The 15,284-nt window shown below is 43.5% G+C and overlaps 2 protein-coding genes across 2 annotated transcripts; both read right to left on the bottom strand.

Annotated features, from left to right (window-relative positions):
- Positions 1-11,605: 11,605 nt before the first annotated feature.
- LOC140626083 (histone H4-like) lies at positions 11,606-13,788 on the bottom strand. The gene is made up of 2 exons (XM_072813692.1): positions 13,686-13,788; positions 11,606-11,907 (listed from the first exon to the last, which is right to left on the bottom strand). The coding sequence occupies exons 1-2, from the start codon at positions 13,786-13,788 to the stop codon at positions 11,606-11,608; spliced, it is 405 nt and encodes a 134-aa protein (XP_072669793.1).
- On the bottom strand, positions 11,704-15,027 carry LOC140626389 (histone H3.1). The gene has a single exon (XM_072814153.1). It carries the CDS (start codon positions 14,996-14,998, stop codon positions 14,588-14,590), a length of 411 nt encoding a protein of 136 aa, XP_072670254.1. The 5' UTR covers positions 14,999-15,027; the 3' UTR covers positions 11,704-14,587.
- Between the last annotated feature and the right edge of the window lie 257 nt (positions 15,028-15,284).

Raw genomic sequence — 15,284 nt, 5'->3', positions numbered from 1 at the left:
AAATTGCCTCAATGTTAATACTTTGCTAAGGGCAAAAGGCAATCATAGCTTAAAAGTATCCTAACCTCCAGGATCCTGTAAGTCTACTTTAACATTAAAAAATCCTTTTGAAACTTTCCTTTATCTCTAGCCCCACCCGCCCCATCCCACCCCCACCCCGCCCCTGCCAAGATACTTGTTGGCAATCACCCTCCAAGCATATGACCTGCCGATATACATCTGAAGAGTCTCATGACTGAGTTTTTACCAAACAGTAATAAATGACCTTTTCCCAACAATAGTCAATCCACTCAGGATCCTGGAAACCTTGCTTCCAAAATACCTAAAAGGTTTACTCTATCTCTAACCTCCTTCCAACTGGAAAGTATTTAATGGGCCCCTCCTTCCTCCAGGGCAGTTCTTCCTATCCCAGTGCTTTAATAAAACCACCTTTCTGCACCAAAGATATCTCAGGAATTCTTTCTTGGCCATCGGCTTTGAGCCCTAACATCTTTCCTACATTGTATCCATTGATGTGGATTTTATTAGAATAGAATAGAATAGAATAGAATAGAATAGAATAGAATAGAAAGAAAATATCAAAGTACCATTTCATGTAATACATGAAAATATCACATCATTAAATTTTGGTTTCAATGATATATGGTTTTGTTTTGTTTTGTTTTTTTCTGGGGAACTTGGAAGACAAAATGTTTGCAAACTACTGCAAAAATTTATTTGCATAAACTACTGGTCCATTTCTTTCTTTTTTTTTTTTTTTAAGATTTTATTTATTTATTCATGAGAGAGAGGCAGAAACATAGGCAGAGGGAGAAGCAGGCTCCAAGCAGGGAGCCCGATGTGTGACTCCATCCTGGGATTCGATCCTGGGAGATCACACCCTGAGCCAAAGGCGGAGGCTCAACCGCTGAGCCAACCCAGGCGCCCCATTTATTTCTTTCATACATTTGTGCAGTTCCCAGGCTAGAGCTTGGCCTCCTGTAACCGGGCTCCCGACCTGCAACCGTCAGCCTCCCTCACAGCTGAAATGGATATTTGTGGCCAGGCGCCACTGATCAGGCTCACCTTCCAAAGACTTCTTTTCAGAATTGATGGACGAGACAGCAGAGACTATTTGGAGCTACCCTTCTGCTGGGACAGGAGCTATCAGAACATCCAGACTCTTTGGTAGTGGCACCAACCATGGCTTCCAGGCGGGTCAAGTACTGATGGCAGCTGTAATGGCAGCGCTAGGCTGACTGCATAGCTAGGTTTTGGGTTTTGTACCTGGAAGTGTCTTCAAGCCTGGTTCCACAGCCCTCCCCAGAACGTGGTCATCTATTCCTTTAAACATCACCTTTAACGTTTGATCAGTCAGAGTCAGCCTTTCTTGTCTGCGACTAAGAATTCTCTCCCTCTCTCTCTCTCTCTCTCTCTATATATATATATGTATATATATATATATATATAATATGCTCTCTCTATATAATATGTAACAAAACATAAACTCCTATATTCATATGTATATATATAAAGTGGTTTTAAATGCTTTCTGGTATATTTTAGATACTTAAAGCTGCTTCAGGGCACCTGGGTGGATCTGTCAATTGAGCATCTGCCTTTGGCTAAGATCATAATCTCAAGAGTCCTGGGATCGAGTCCTATGTTGGGCTCCAGCTCAGCAGGGAATCTACTTCTCCCTCTGCCTCTGCCCCCAAATGAATAAATAAATAAATAATGTTGCTTCACAACGGTGATGTGTAAGGGAGATAAAATGAACAGGATAAAAACATACAAATTTTATTTTCCATGTGCATGGAGTCTTCACAAGAAAACAAAAACCCAGAGAAGTGGCTAGGCCTATGTATTTACATACTTGGTTGAACAAAGGAAATTATGAAAAAAGTAATTAGAATGATATAGGGAGGCTGAAGGAAGATAAGGGTTATTTTAATAAAGTCCATTTTTACAGATTTCTCTCCATTTCATTTCCTGTCTCTGGTGAGAATGTTTTTTCCTCCTGGGACAGGGAGGGGCAACCTGTCACATGGGAACTTTAGCTCCTGCTTTCAGAAAGTAAAAGGAAGGTCAGAGCACCCTTCTTCTACTGTTTTTCAAATGCCTTTAGCTGAAAATACTCAATTTTCTTTTAAATTTATTTATTTGACTGAGAGAGAGAGAGCACAAGCAGGAGGAGTAGCAGAGGGAGAGAAAGAGGCAGGCTCCCTGCCAAACAGGGAGCCCAATGCGGGACTTGACTCCAGGACCCCGGGATCATGACCTGAACCAAAGGTAAACACGTGACCAACTGAGCCACCCAGGTGCCCCAAAATACTCAATATTTTGATTATCAAGTCCAATTGACTTGATCTCTGATATCAAACCAGCATTTACTGAGGTGGCATGCTCTGAACCCCCACAAATGCAGAAAGGCTTCATTCCTTGTTGCGGCCACAGTGGACAGAATACCCAGCCCGGCCCCCCCCTGCAAAGATGCCCACTTCCTAGTCCTCAGAGACTGGGAACATATTACTTTCCCGAAAAGGACTTTGCAGTCGCAATGAAGTAGAAGGTGTAGAGATGAGGTGATGATTCCAAATTATGCAGTGAGCTCCATGCAATGCCTGAATCCTTATGAAAGGAGACATGAGAGTCAGAAGAGAAGTGACCATGGAAGTGGAGACTGCATCAAAGTGCTTGGCAAACACAGGAAAGACCATGAGTCAAAGAATGTGGGTGACCTCTAGAAGCTGAAAAAGGCAAGAAAAAAAATTCTCTTCTAGACCTTCGTTGTAATACCTTAGACCCATTTTGAACATCTGACCTCCAGAAGTGGAAAACCCTAATAAATTTCAGTGTTTTTTTCTTTTAAACAACTAAGTTTGTGTTAATTTGATAAAGCAGCCACAGGAAATTAATACAAAACTAATATATCCTAATTGAAGTAACTTTATTTTTTATATTTTATTTATTAGAGAGAGCAGAAGCAGGGGAGATGGAGAAGGAGTAGTGGACTCCAGGCTTGATTCCTGGACCCCAGGATCATGACCTGAGCCAAAGGCAGATACTTAACTGACTGCACCACCCAGGCACCCTCCAATTGAAGTAGCCTTAACCTTCTGTCATGCTGTGAAAATTTGACTTCAGATTTTACCTGGGAACTTAACCTACACTTGACATAATAAACTCTAGTTCCCAGAGTAAAAGGCATAATTCTTTTATTTCTAAGATGTGCAGTTTGGATTCTTAATAAAACCAATATTTAATCTCCTATGTGACAAGCAATGAGGTAGACTGTGCTCCCAGATAGTAAAGATCATCAAGACATCACGGTGGAACTATATATTATATTGATAAAAGTCCAGACAAAAAGACCACCGGAATACAGTAGAGAACCCAGGAACTCTCACACCTGGGAGCACTCAGTATGGGGTAGAGAAGGCATAACAGACCTGCAGGGGAAATGTGATGCCTTCTTGTAAATGATGCTTGGAAAGCTGGATATCCACATGGAAAAATGAATGAAATTAAAATTTCACCCCAAGATGACTAAAGAATGAAACAAGAAAGGCAAAACATAAACTTCTAAAAAATAGCATAAGTAAGTATCATTGTGATCTTGGATTAGAGAAGAAAATTTGTAAAATAAGACAGGAAAAAGGAAAAAATAAAAGATGGATAAATGTGACGGTATTAAAAACAAATAATGCAGTTTGTATAGGCAACCATGTAAAGAGCAAAAATATGTCACAAAACTGAAAAAGATATAAAACTGACAAAATGCTAGGATCTAGAATATATATCAATACCTATTTAAATTAATAACAAAAAGGGGGAAATTATATAGAAATTGGACAAAAGACTAGCTCAGGAACTTCACAAATGAGAAAAGCCAAATGACTAATATGCCAAAAATACATAGAACGGGGGTGCCTGGGTGGCTCAGGTGGTCAAGTGTCTGATATCTGATTGCAGCTCAGATCTTGATCTCAGGGTCCTAAGATTGAGCCCCACATTTCGCTCCATGCTCCTCAGGGAGTCTGCTTGAGATTCTTTCCCTTTGCCCCTACCCCGCTCCCATGCACAAGCTCTCTATTTCTCTCAAAAAAACAAACAAAAAAGCAGAACAGAAGAGAAAGTCACAACATAGATCAGCCCTGTGTGACTGCACCATTTTCCAAATGCAGGGATCCGTTCTATCACCCTGCTATGAGGGAAGCCTAACCAGAATCACATGGGGTCAGGGAGTGGCTCATCCCCAAACTGTTGGTAGGACACATGTGCTATTAAGAGAAAAAGGTAAAGCAGGGATAAATGGATAAGTATTGAAAATAAAGCAGAATGCTAGAGAAGAAAGACCATGGACTTTTGTTCCTATAGGCCCTAGATTGACTCCCTGTATTTACCTTCCTTGGTATTTAATCTTAAACAGTTGGCTTAACTTCTCAGCCCCACTTTCCCATCTCTAGATTGGGGCATAGGCTCTGGCCAGGCTGTTTTGAAGATACAATGAAATCAGACAGACAGAACAAATATTATACTCCAAGCATAAATGAATCAGGTCATTGCTCAAAGGACTTATAGGCCCCAGTTGCATAAATTCAAAATGCCATGTCACAGTCAGAAAGTTATATGTAAACAATTAAGAACCAACAATAGTCATTTCTGTAAAATCCTTAGCTTGTTATTAGGTAAATTGCTTCATATAGTAAGGCTTTCATAGGGGTGGAATGGTTGGTCATAGTAACTCACACTTTTCTTATAAAGTTCATAATGTGTACCTAGAGTGTTTAATTGGGTCCTCACAACAATTTTGGGAGGTAGGTATGGTGATTTATCCTGTTTCTACAGGGGTTCAGACATGAATTGACTTGTAAAAATTCACTCATGTTAAATGTCCTCCGTGGCTCAGATTGCTCCTGAACCTCAGGAACAGACCCAAGATGCCACTCTAAAGAGGAAGTATTAATCTAAATTGTGGCTGACATAAAAGAATACACAGAATGGAGTGCCTGGGTGGCTCAGTGGTTGAGCATCTGCTTTTGGCTCAGGTCGTGATCCCAGGGTCCTGGAATAGAGTCCAGCATCAGGGTCCCCGCAGGGAGCTTGCTTCTCCCTCTTCCTATGTCTATGCCTCTCTTGTGTGTCTGTCATGAATAAATAAATAAAATCTTAAAAAAAAAAAAAAAAGAAAAAGATACAGAATGAATTAGTGCATCATTCTTGTCCCAACAGTGGGAGGACCAGACCAAGTTTACTGGAAGACTGATACAGCTTATTTTAAAAGGAGACAAAAGAACTTGTCAACGGGTGTGCAGCATTGTTGAGGGGGAAAGAGTGCAGTGGGTGATAAGGCTTAGTTGGCCCTCCAAGTATAGTAATCCTAGAGTGAAAGTCAGTTTCTCTCTCCACTTCCCCCCGCCTTTCCACCTTCATGTAACACCTACTCCACTCTTGCCACGCCATCTGCCATGGCCTCCACATTGCTCTGCACTCTGATCCACTCTGACATCTGCTAAACTGCAGAGGTGGCTTCTCCACAGGGAATCTTTTGACACATGAAACCTATACCAGATGTTCCTTCTCTGTGTGAATAAAACCAGAATCCTTGTCAGCATCTGCAAGATCCCTGACCACCTTTCCTACTTTGTTCCTAGTAGGTTCTCAGTTGGCTTGGAGTCACCTCCTTTGGCTATTTTCCCCAACCATACTGGCTGCCCTGTCGTTCCCAGAACACACAAAGCTTGTCTCGCATTGAGACTTTCCTCTTTGCAGGTCCCCTAGCCTGGAACACCCTCAGCCAAGCTCCCTCTTGAACTCCAGATCTTTTAAGTACGATGCAATGCCTCCAAGAAGCCTTCCCTGGCTGTCCCATCTAAAGTGATAGGCCATTTGCTATGAAATCACCCAGTTTCTTTCTTTTACAACACTGCTCACCATCTGAAATTACCTTCTCTATGCACTTGGGCATTGTCTGCCTCCTCTCACAAGTACCTAGCATAGTACCTGTCACACTGTGGGTGCTCAGGACATCTGGTGTGTGCTGAATATAAGTAGAGGTAATATCCCAAGGGGAAACCTCAGTCCTTTTCCTCTTAATGCCTCCTACCTGCAATGTTGTGATCACGTATAATCAAGTACCTCACCAAGAATATCAGCATCGCATACATAGCAGTGGGGAGGAAAACCATCAGCTTTGGAGAAACACACGTTTTAAATCCTTACTATTAGTTTGATTCAACCACAATCTGTAAACAAACAGTTATCAGCTAAGCAGACATTTAGTAAAAAGCCCACAGGCTTCTCTCAGAAAACCTCACGAGGTAAGGTGAGGTTTTCTTCCTTAGACAAGTCACTGAATCTCTCTCAACAGCTCTTGTAAATTCTGAAGTCCTCCGCTCTTCAAGCCCACAACCCTAGATGTAACAGCCATTTTAGTTTTATATATTAGCTTTCTTCTTTACAAATTAATTGGAGTGCGGTTTGAATTGAGCCCATTCCCCCAAGGGCCTAAGCACTTGTTGAGAAACTAAAACAAAATCAATGATGAGGCTGAAAACCCTAATAATCATTTGGGGCTATGACACAGGTACGTTCTGTGTCAGAAAGACCTATGTGCATGCCATGGCAAATGTTATTTACCAAACACTTGCTCTTCCCATCTTCCTGTAAGTTATCTTCCTCCCTGTTGGATCCCCACACCCCTGCCCCCTTCTCCTTAGCTCAGGATGATAGAAACCTCAATTACGTGACTGTTGAGGAATCTCCTTTTTATGGGGCCCTCGTATGTATGATATTTGCTGTTCCTCTGTTATTCTGTCTTATGTAAGTTCAAATATTTGACCAGCCAAAAAACTAAGAGAAGGGAAAAATCTGCTCTGTGAAGCCCGTAACACAAGCAACCACCCACTTCGGTCTATAGTGAGGAGCTACAGAAATCTTGGAGGAGAGGATTATGGCTCCCGGGGCTGGAAAAGCCAGGTAGCCATTCCACTGAATGATGTGAGTGCTGCCAAGTTCGCAAATAGGTGGAAAGGCAGAGAACAGAGGGTCCCATGGGTGCTGCCTGTCCTGGAGAGCTAAAGTAACCTTGTGCTTGTCTTCAGAGTGGCCACATGCTCCCAACCACAGTGGGAGCTAAAAGAACCCTATTGTGATTCAAAATTCTCCTTTCCTCTCTTCTCTTGGAGAATTGAAGATGCTTTGGGTTTTAGAAGCAAAATATAAGAGAAAAATTCATTTACAATTTATTGATGATCATCATCTATCCCTCACATGGGTTAAACTAAGATTTAGAGATAAAAATTCAACTCTCAAACACTGTGTAATACTCCACACCACTTCTTGGAGTGTGAACACTGCAAGTGTTAACACTTTCCAAGATCTCAAACCAGAAAAGAGAGAAGCCAAGATTCAACCATGTCTCTTTGACTCCAAGACCCTCACAACAACCCTGTGGGGAAGGTATCATCCCCATTTTACAGATGAGGTCAGTAAGGCACAGAAAGGTTGTGACTTTTCACACAACTAGTAAGTGTTGGAACCACAATTCTAAGCCAGTCACTCTACCTCTCGTCTGCTGTTTAAACCCTGTTATGTGGGGATCCCTGGGTGGCGCAGCGGTTTGGCGCCTGCCTTTGGCCCAGAGCGCGATCCTGGAGACCCAGGATCAAATCCCATGTTGGACTCCCGGTGCATGGAGCCTGCTTCTCCCTCTGCCTGTGTCTCTGCCTCTCTCTCTCTCTCTCTCTCTCTGTGACTATCATAAATAAATAAAAATTAAAAAATAAATAAATAAATAAACCCTGTCATGCAAGGGCCCAAAATATTCTGGTGCCTAAGGAAAAGTTGATTGAAAAGCTTGGCTATGATTGGAAAAAAAAAAAAAAAAAAAGTAACAATGGGAAAATATATATCCTAGAAAGGACTTTATGTCTAAGAAATGGAGCAAAGATTTATAGATATCTGTTTGGAGGTAGCAAAGCAGTGACCTTGTTATAAGCTGAGCAGCCCTGCTAAAACCTTACCCAAAAATCTGGTATATACTTGTCCAAAATATCATGTTCATATTAAAACACATGCACAGAGGCATCTGGGGAGCTCAGTCGGTTAAGTATCTAACTTTGGCTTGGGTCATGATCCCGGGGTCCTGGGATCAAGCCCAGTGTAGGGCTCCACACTCAGCTGGGAGTCTGCTTCATGTAAGACCTACTCCACTCTTGCCACGCCATCTGCCATGGCCTCCACATTGCTCTGCACTCTACTTTCCCTCTACTCCTCCCCCCACTTGTTCACACACTCTTTGTCTTACAAATAAATAAAATCTTTTAAAAAACACATGTACAAACTGGAGGAAGTTACGAAAAATATAGCTCACAATGGGAAGGTAAAGGCAGAAACAAAAAACCAAGTTCTATAATTCACATAGAAGAATCTAAAAATAACCATTTATCTGTGGTAAACTTTAAAAAAATCTTTTAAAATTTCTAAATGCAACCTTGAATTAACATCTATTTTTTTTTAGTTATGTTGTTTCATTTTTTGTTTGTTTTTAAATTTAAAACACATGAATTATTTTGTCAGGTTTCAATTTTGCCCATGGAAAACCAAATGCCAATCAATTATACATCATTCTGAACTCAAAATTCATATATTTAGAGAGTAAATATTTAATTCTATGAAATGGGGTATATAGAGTAAGTTTTTTATAATAGTTTATAAAGTCCTATGTGGTGCATGAATGGTTTGAACTGTGACATCATCCCTGCAAGCTACTTCCAGTCACAAGACAAAGACTTTTAAATCTTTCAAAAGATTCATCTGTCATAAGAACAGATAATTTTCTAGATCTTTCACTTTATAAAACATGGAGATGGCCTACTTCAAACATAACTGTACTGGGTGTCTTCCAGTTGGCCTCCAGACTTAGCTCTACCTTCTCCCCCTGACCCTTAACCATGTAGGGCTCCCCTATGTGGATCTCATCAACATGTTACCTAGACCCCCACCTCTGGTTGGGTTTAGCCAGTGAAACCACCTGTAGGAGTTGGGAGGAAAGGAGAGATGGGTTTTGTGAGTATTTATTCCCATTCCAGGGGTCCCCACAGACTTCCCCTCTCTCAACACCTCAGCACCTGGTAGGGATCCCTCCCTGTGCAGCTCTCTTAACTGCTTCCCTCGCCCCATTAGGCTTGTAGGGGATAAGCTGCCCCACTTACCAGGACTGGGGTGAGTTACAATTTCTTGGGGTTTCTGTTCCCTGCACTCAGTTTGCAAATAGCTTCTTTAGGAAAATCTCTTCCTATAGCCCAATGTGAGGGGGCTCTCTGTTGCCTGTTTTGACCTTAACTGAACAGTGACATTAACCAAAACTGGTGACTACACAGCACAAAGTGCATGATCACAATATTCGAAAAAGATGATGCAAGCAGGCTGATTCCCAGTTCTTCAGTTGACAGGAGGGGCCATCCTCACTCAGGCAACTGCTGGCCCTCCTTCAGAAATTCTTCCCCGAGCTCCATGGCATTTAATACTCACTGTCCCCTGAATCTTCACTCTGGTGGTTGTCCTACTCTTTGCTAGCATGGCCCGAAGCAACCCATTCCATGTCCTTCACCTCTGGCCAACTTTGGCACGAAGGGAATAATACACATGCCTCTGACACACATCCTGGGATCGAGTGTCCTGCGGCTTCTGTCCCCTCTCTGCACGAAGACAGATCTTTACACTCAACCTGTTCAGTGCATCTCTCTCATAATGACACAGATCACTTTCAACACATTCTGTCACCTGTTTTATTTTTTCCCCAATTTGTATTATAAAATATTCAAACGAAAAAAAAGATAAAAGATGTGTTGGTCAATTATCTTTATAACCATCACCTAAATTCAGTAACTGAGCACAATTCACCACTTTTGTGGATATGTCTAGGAGCATGCACAGTTTTTGCTGAGCCTTTTAAAAGTAGATTGCAGGGATCCCTGGGTGGCTCAGTAGTTTAGCGCCTGCCTTTGGCCTAGGATGTGATACTGGAGTCCCAGGATCAAGTCTTGCATCAGGCTCCCTGCATGGAGCCTGTTTCTCCCTCTGTCTGTTTCTGCCTATCTCTGCCTCTCTCTCTCTCTCTCATAAATAAATGAAATCTTTAAAATAAAAAAATAAAAATAGATTGCAGACATCATGAGGCCTCTACCCTCAAATATTTATGTATCTAACTCCTATGAATAAGAGAATTCTCCACATAATCTTTTTTTTTTAATTTTTATTTATTTATGATAGTCACAGAGAGAGAGAGAGAGAGAGGCAGAGACACAGGCAGAGGGAGAAGCAGGCTCCATGCACCGGGAGCCCAACATGGGATTCGATCCGGGGTCTCCAGGATCGCGCCCCGGGCCAAAGGCAGGCGCCAAACTGCTGCACCACCCAGGGATCCCTCTCCACATAATCTGAACATTATCAAACCTAAAAAAAATTAATTCATAAAATGACCTAATACTCAGTCTGAAATCTTCCCCACTTGTCTCCAAAATGGCCTGTATAGCTTTATCTATAGAACTAGGATCCAATCAACACACCTTGTTCAGTGCTATATTACTTGAGTCTCTCTTAATCTTGAACAGTCCACCTTTTGGGAGAAACCAAACCAATTGTGTTATATAACGTCCTACATTCTGATTTGGTGTTTTTCCCTTGTCATGGTGTTAAAATGGGTCCTTTATCCCTGTACTGTGTGCAAACGGCAGCTTGAGACATGATTAGATTCTTAACACATTTGTCAAAGGTGATGTTCTGTATTTATAATACACAAGGGAAGGCACACAGGTGGTCGATTACTTTTAGTGGTACTAAGTAAGAACACTTAGCTAACACGTGGCGGGGGTGGGTGGGGGAGCATTGGTCCACTGTAAAGATATTTTTCCCTTTGCAAATAAGGGTGCTTGAGGATACTTTGACACTGTTTAAATCTTGTGTTCCCCAACTTTTTCCCCCAAAAGATTTTAGCATTGATTATCTCTGACGATCTGGTCAAAAATAGGTTTGACAATAGGACAAAATTTGTGTGCAGGAAATACATTCAACATGGCATATGCTAAGGTTTATGCTCATTTCTGTTTATTCTAGAGCTAACAGATCTGACTCGGCAGCATGTAATATGACTGGGAGATTCCACCACTTCCAGACACACACACACACGCGCGTTATGTTGAAAAAATAAAAACTAACACTAGAGAAAACATCCTAGTATACTTTGCTAAACTTTTCTATAGCTGCCTTAAAGAGGCAGTGTAGCAGTTTGACATCTGGGCTGTCTGGAGGCAGTCCAAAAGATTCCACATCTATGAACCTGTCTAACCCACCATTTCATTGCCTGCTGTATCTCCAAATTTAACTACTTCCTGCCCGTTGATCCATGGATCCTGAAAGTGTTCGTTCGATGCTACATTCGCAGCAGCTGATAACGAACACCAAACAGCATTAGGCGACAATCGTGCTGATGAACTTCCAACGTTTATACCAAGCCACCTCCACAGAGCAGCAGTAGCAGGTGAAAGAGATCCTTAGTAGAAAGAGCATGTGGCCCTGAAAAGGACCTTTGTGTTTAGGGAGGACAACCGGTCCATTGCGTTCAGCCGCCGAAGCCGTAGAGGGTGCGGCCCTGGCGCTTGAGCGCGTAGACCACGTCCATGGCCGTGACCGTCTTGCGCTTGGCGTGCTCCGTGTAGGTGACGGCGTCCCGGATCACGTTCTCCAGGAACACCTTGAGCACCCCGCGGGTCTCCTCGTAGATGAGGCCCGAGATGCGCTTGACGCCGCCGCGCCGGGCCAGCCGCCGGATGGCGGGCTTGGTGATGCCCTGGATGTTGTCGCGCAGCACCTTGCGGTGGCGCTTGGCGCCGCCCTTGCCGCGACCAGACGCAGTAGCAGTCACTGGATGTTACAGACCAAAGAGCTTAAAAGCAGCCCCCAGCTTTTGTAACAATTGTGCAGCCCCCCCTTTTGTAACAATTGTGCAGAACTTGGTGAAAACTAAAACACCGGACAACGCGAGAAATGGCGCTGAGCCAAAGGCAGGCGTTAAACCACTGAGCCACCCAGGGATCCCTGCAATCTACTTTTAAAAGGCTCAGCAAAAACTGTGCATGCACCTAGACATATCCACAAAAGTGGTGAATTGTGCTCAGTTACTGAATTTAGGTGAGGGCTTACAGATAAATGACCAACCCATCTTTTGTCTTTTTTCTTCGTTTGAATATTTTATAATACAAATTGGGGAAAAATAAAACAGGTGACAAAATGTGTTGAAAAGTGATCTGTGTCATTATAAGAGAGATGCTCTAAACAGGTGAGTGTAAAGATCTGTCTGCGTGTAGAGAGGGGACCGAAGCCGCAGGACACTCGATCCCAGGATGTGTGTCAGAGGCATGTGTATTATTCCCTTCATGCAGAAGTTGGCCAGAGGTGAAGGACATGGAATGGGTTAAGCAGTCAGCCTTCAACTCAGGTACTAATCCTAGGATCCTAGGATCAAGTCCCACATCAGTCTCCCTGCTTCTGCTCCTCCCCCCAGTTCCTGCGATCACTTTCTGTCTCTCAAATAAGTAAATAAAATCTTTAAAAAATAATAAATCTCAAATGACAGCCTTATCCTTTGGTCTCATATTTTTATGGGACTCCCATGCATACATAATTAAATTTTTCTCCTGTTAATCTGTTTTTATATCAACTTACAGCCAAAAACCTACAAGGGTAAAGGAAAATTTTTTCCTCAGCAGTTTTTTTGTTTGTTTTACTAATCATTATGTTCTTGAGATCCATTCCAGTTGTTGCATCACTAGCCTCCCTTTGTATTACTGAGCATGATTCCATTCATGGATGCAGGAAAACATTTAACCATTCACCCATTGAAAGATATTAAGTTGCAAAAAAGAAAAAAGATATTAAGTTGTTTCTAATTTAGGGCTGTTACAAACTTTCATGTACATTTTTGTTTTGGGCCCCCTCCTACCCACCAGTTTTGTTTTATTTTGTGTTTTCTGCATCCCACCTCAAAATTACATTTTTCAAGATGCAAAAGTACTGCTGTGATGACTGGGAGCCAATAACCCTCTCAAAAGTCACAAAGAAATCACATGGCGTTGCTATTATTTACAAGTTGGCTTCAAGTTTCCAAAACTTTGTACTGAGCAATATTTTCAGCTGTTTCCGAAATCCAACATCTAGGTTCTGTAGCTGGGGATTTATTCCAAGAGCCTCCAATGTTTGTTGAATAAACTGCTAGTATCCCTATCCTGTGGTTCCTGCCACAGGACTTGTGTTTTCACTGACATGCAGAGCTGTTTACTTAGTTCCTGAAAAGCCTCCAATGTTTAGTAATCCCCACAGCTTGGGAGAAACCCTGTGATGAGGCTAGACATTCCCACGACTAATGTCTGTAAAATCTGACTGATGTGCAAATCCTGCATGGCTCTGGGGTTCACCATAGGCTTCTGAATTTCTTGGAGGAAACGTTAGAATCTGTAGCCTCCTTGGTTCTTTGAGGATTAATAATAGATCATGCACCACCACCTGTGCAAGGGCCGAGTTCTGCCTTAATGACTAACTACATCATGTTTCTCACACAAGGAAGGTGCAGACATGAGCTGTAACAAGCTCTGAATTCCTGGGGTGAATATACTTAGCTGCTACTCCACTCCACCCCACCCCACCGGTTAGGCACAGTGGTGGTCTGCCCAGCTGTACCAGATAGGCCACTGCCCACACTGCTACTGGTATTGCTACAAATCGAACTGGAAACTCCACAGACCCCATGTTTGAGGTATTGGGTCTCTATTTCCAGTACGGAAAAGCTACCATTACAATAGGATGTGTTGTTGCTCAGTAAAGAAAAATGGGATTGCCAAACTGTTTTCAGGCACCAGCCAGCATAGGTTCTTGATCAGTGTTAGGTCCCACCATTGTAAACCCCTAGGAGGCCTCGCCGGTTGCCTAAGGATCCGTCCTTTCTGAGTCAGAATGAATTGAGGAAATCCACGCCTGGATTCCTGGCAAGTTGCAGTCTTATAAGTGCTAACATGACCGCATCTATCAATTGCTGCCCTTGTAGATCGCCCTAGCTAGCTGCAGGTCAGGGTTTGGGCAGCACGCCCTATAGATTTCCAAAATAAGGAGCTAATTATTTTCAGGAATTGATAAGATTTGCCGGTTCATTTAGTTGAGAGTTAAAGACCCAAAACGGTCTTGTGAGCCTCCTTAACTACGCTCAGCCATATCGACAGTAGGAAAAGTTAAGACCTACCAAACACCCTCTGCTGGAGATTGCACTGCAATTGGCCGGAGTACACTGCCCAGCCGAGGAAAGGAGCGCGAGGCTTGGAGTGCTCGCGTGGAGGCCAGGGTAGAGAAAGGGCAGCCGACAGGTGCGTACTGGCACCGCTCCTGTTAAGTCCCAGCAGCAAATGCTGTCCTAGCTGATCAGTACCCGGAGGGCGGAAGGGGACAGGGAGAGTGCAAACACCCCATTCACTCCAGGTACAGCTCATCCAAGCGAACCTGTAAGGTGGCTCTGAAAAGAGCCTTTGGGTTCAAAACTTGCGTTCTTCGTGGCCACTTACGCCCTCTCCCCGCGGATGCGGCGCGCCAGCTGGATGTCCTTGGGCATGATGGTGACGCGCTTGGCGTGGATGGCGCAGAGGTTGGTGTCCTCGAAGAGCCCCACCAGGTAGGCCTCGCACGCCTCCTGCAGCGCCATGACGGCCGAGCTCTGGAAGCGCAGGTCGGTCTTGAAGTCCTGCGCGATCTCGCGCACCAGGCGCTGGAACGGCAGCTTGCGGATCAGCAGCTCCGTGGACTTCTGGTAGCGCCGGATCTCGCGCAGGGCCACCGTGCCGGGCCGGTAGCGGTGCGGCTTCTTGACGCCGCCGGTGGCCGGCGCGCTCTTGCGGGCCGCCTTGGTGGCCAGCTGCTTGCGCGGGGCCTTGCCGCCCGTCGACTTGCGCGCCGTCTGCTTCGTGCGAGCCATGACCACCAATTGCAAAGGGAGTTCACAGTTGAACTTGCCGGCTCCTATTTATAAAGGCAACATCCTCCTGATTGGTCCGAATCTTCAAATTCCGCGCCGTGAATTAACTTGATGGGCTTTGTGATTGGCTCCCAGGTTTCACTTCAGAAAGTCTCATGTTGAAATGTGTTTTGTATCCTCTGAGTTCTCTGTCCTTTGTTTAGCCTGTATTTCATGTTTTGCAGTACCTTAATTGGTCTTGTTTTAATCCCTTTGTTTGGGATTAAATTTGGGAAGAGACTAGAAT

The sequence above is a fragment of the Canis lupus genome, chromosome 37, assembly GCF_048164855.1.
Source record: "Canis lupus baileyi chromosome 37, mCanLup2.hap1, whole genome shotgun sequence".
Taxonomy (NCBI): Eukaryota; Metazoa; Chordata; class Mammalia; order Carnivora; family Canidae; genus Canis; species Canis lupus.
The sequence above is the reverse complement of the archived record's forward strand: the minus strand, read 5'-3'. Positions and strand labels throughout refer to the sequence as shown.

What these genes read in the sequence shown, in the direction of transcription:
- LOC140626389 (XM_072814153.1), bottom strand. Translation starts at nt 14,998, where the DNA reads ATGGCTCGCACGAAGCAGACGGCGCGCAAGTCGACGGGCGGCAAGGCC.
- LOC140626083 (XM_072813692.1), bottom strand. Translation starts at nt 13,788, where the DNA reads ATGGGGTCTGTGGAGTTTCCAGTTCGATTTGTAGCAATACCAGTAGCA. An exon ending in ACCACCACTGTGCCTAACCG is followed by an intron (nt 11,908 to 13,685) that starts GTGGGGTGGGGT and finishes TGTAACATCCAG; the next exon opens with TGACTGCTACTGCGTCTGGT.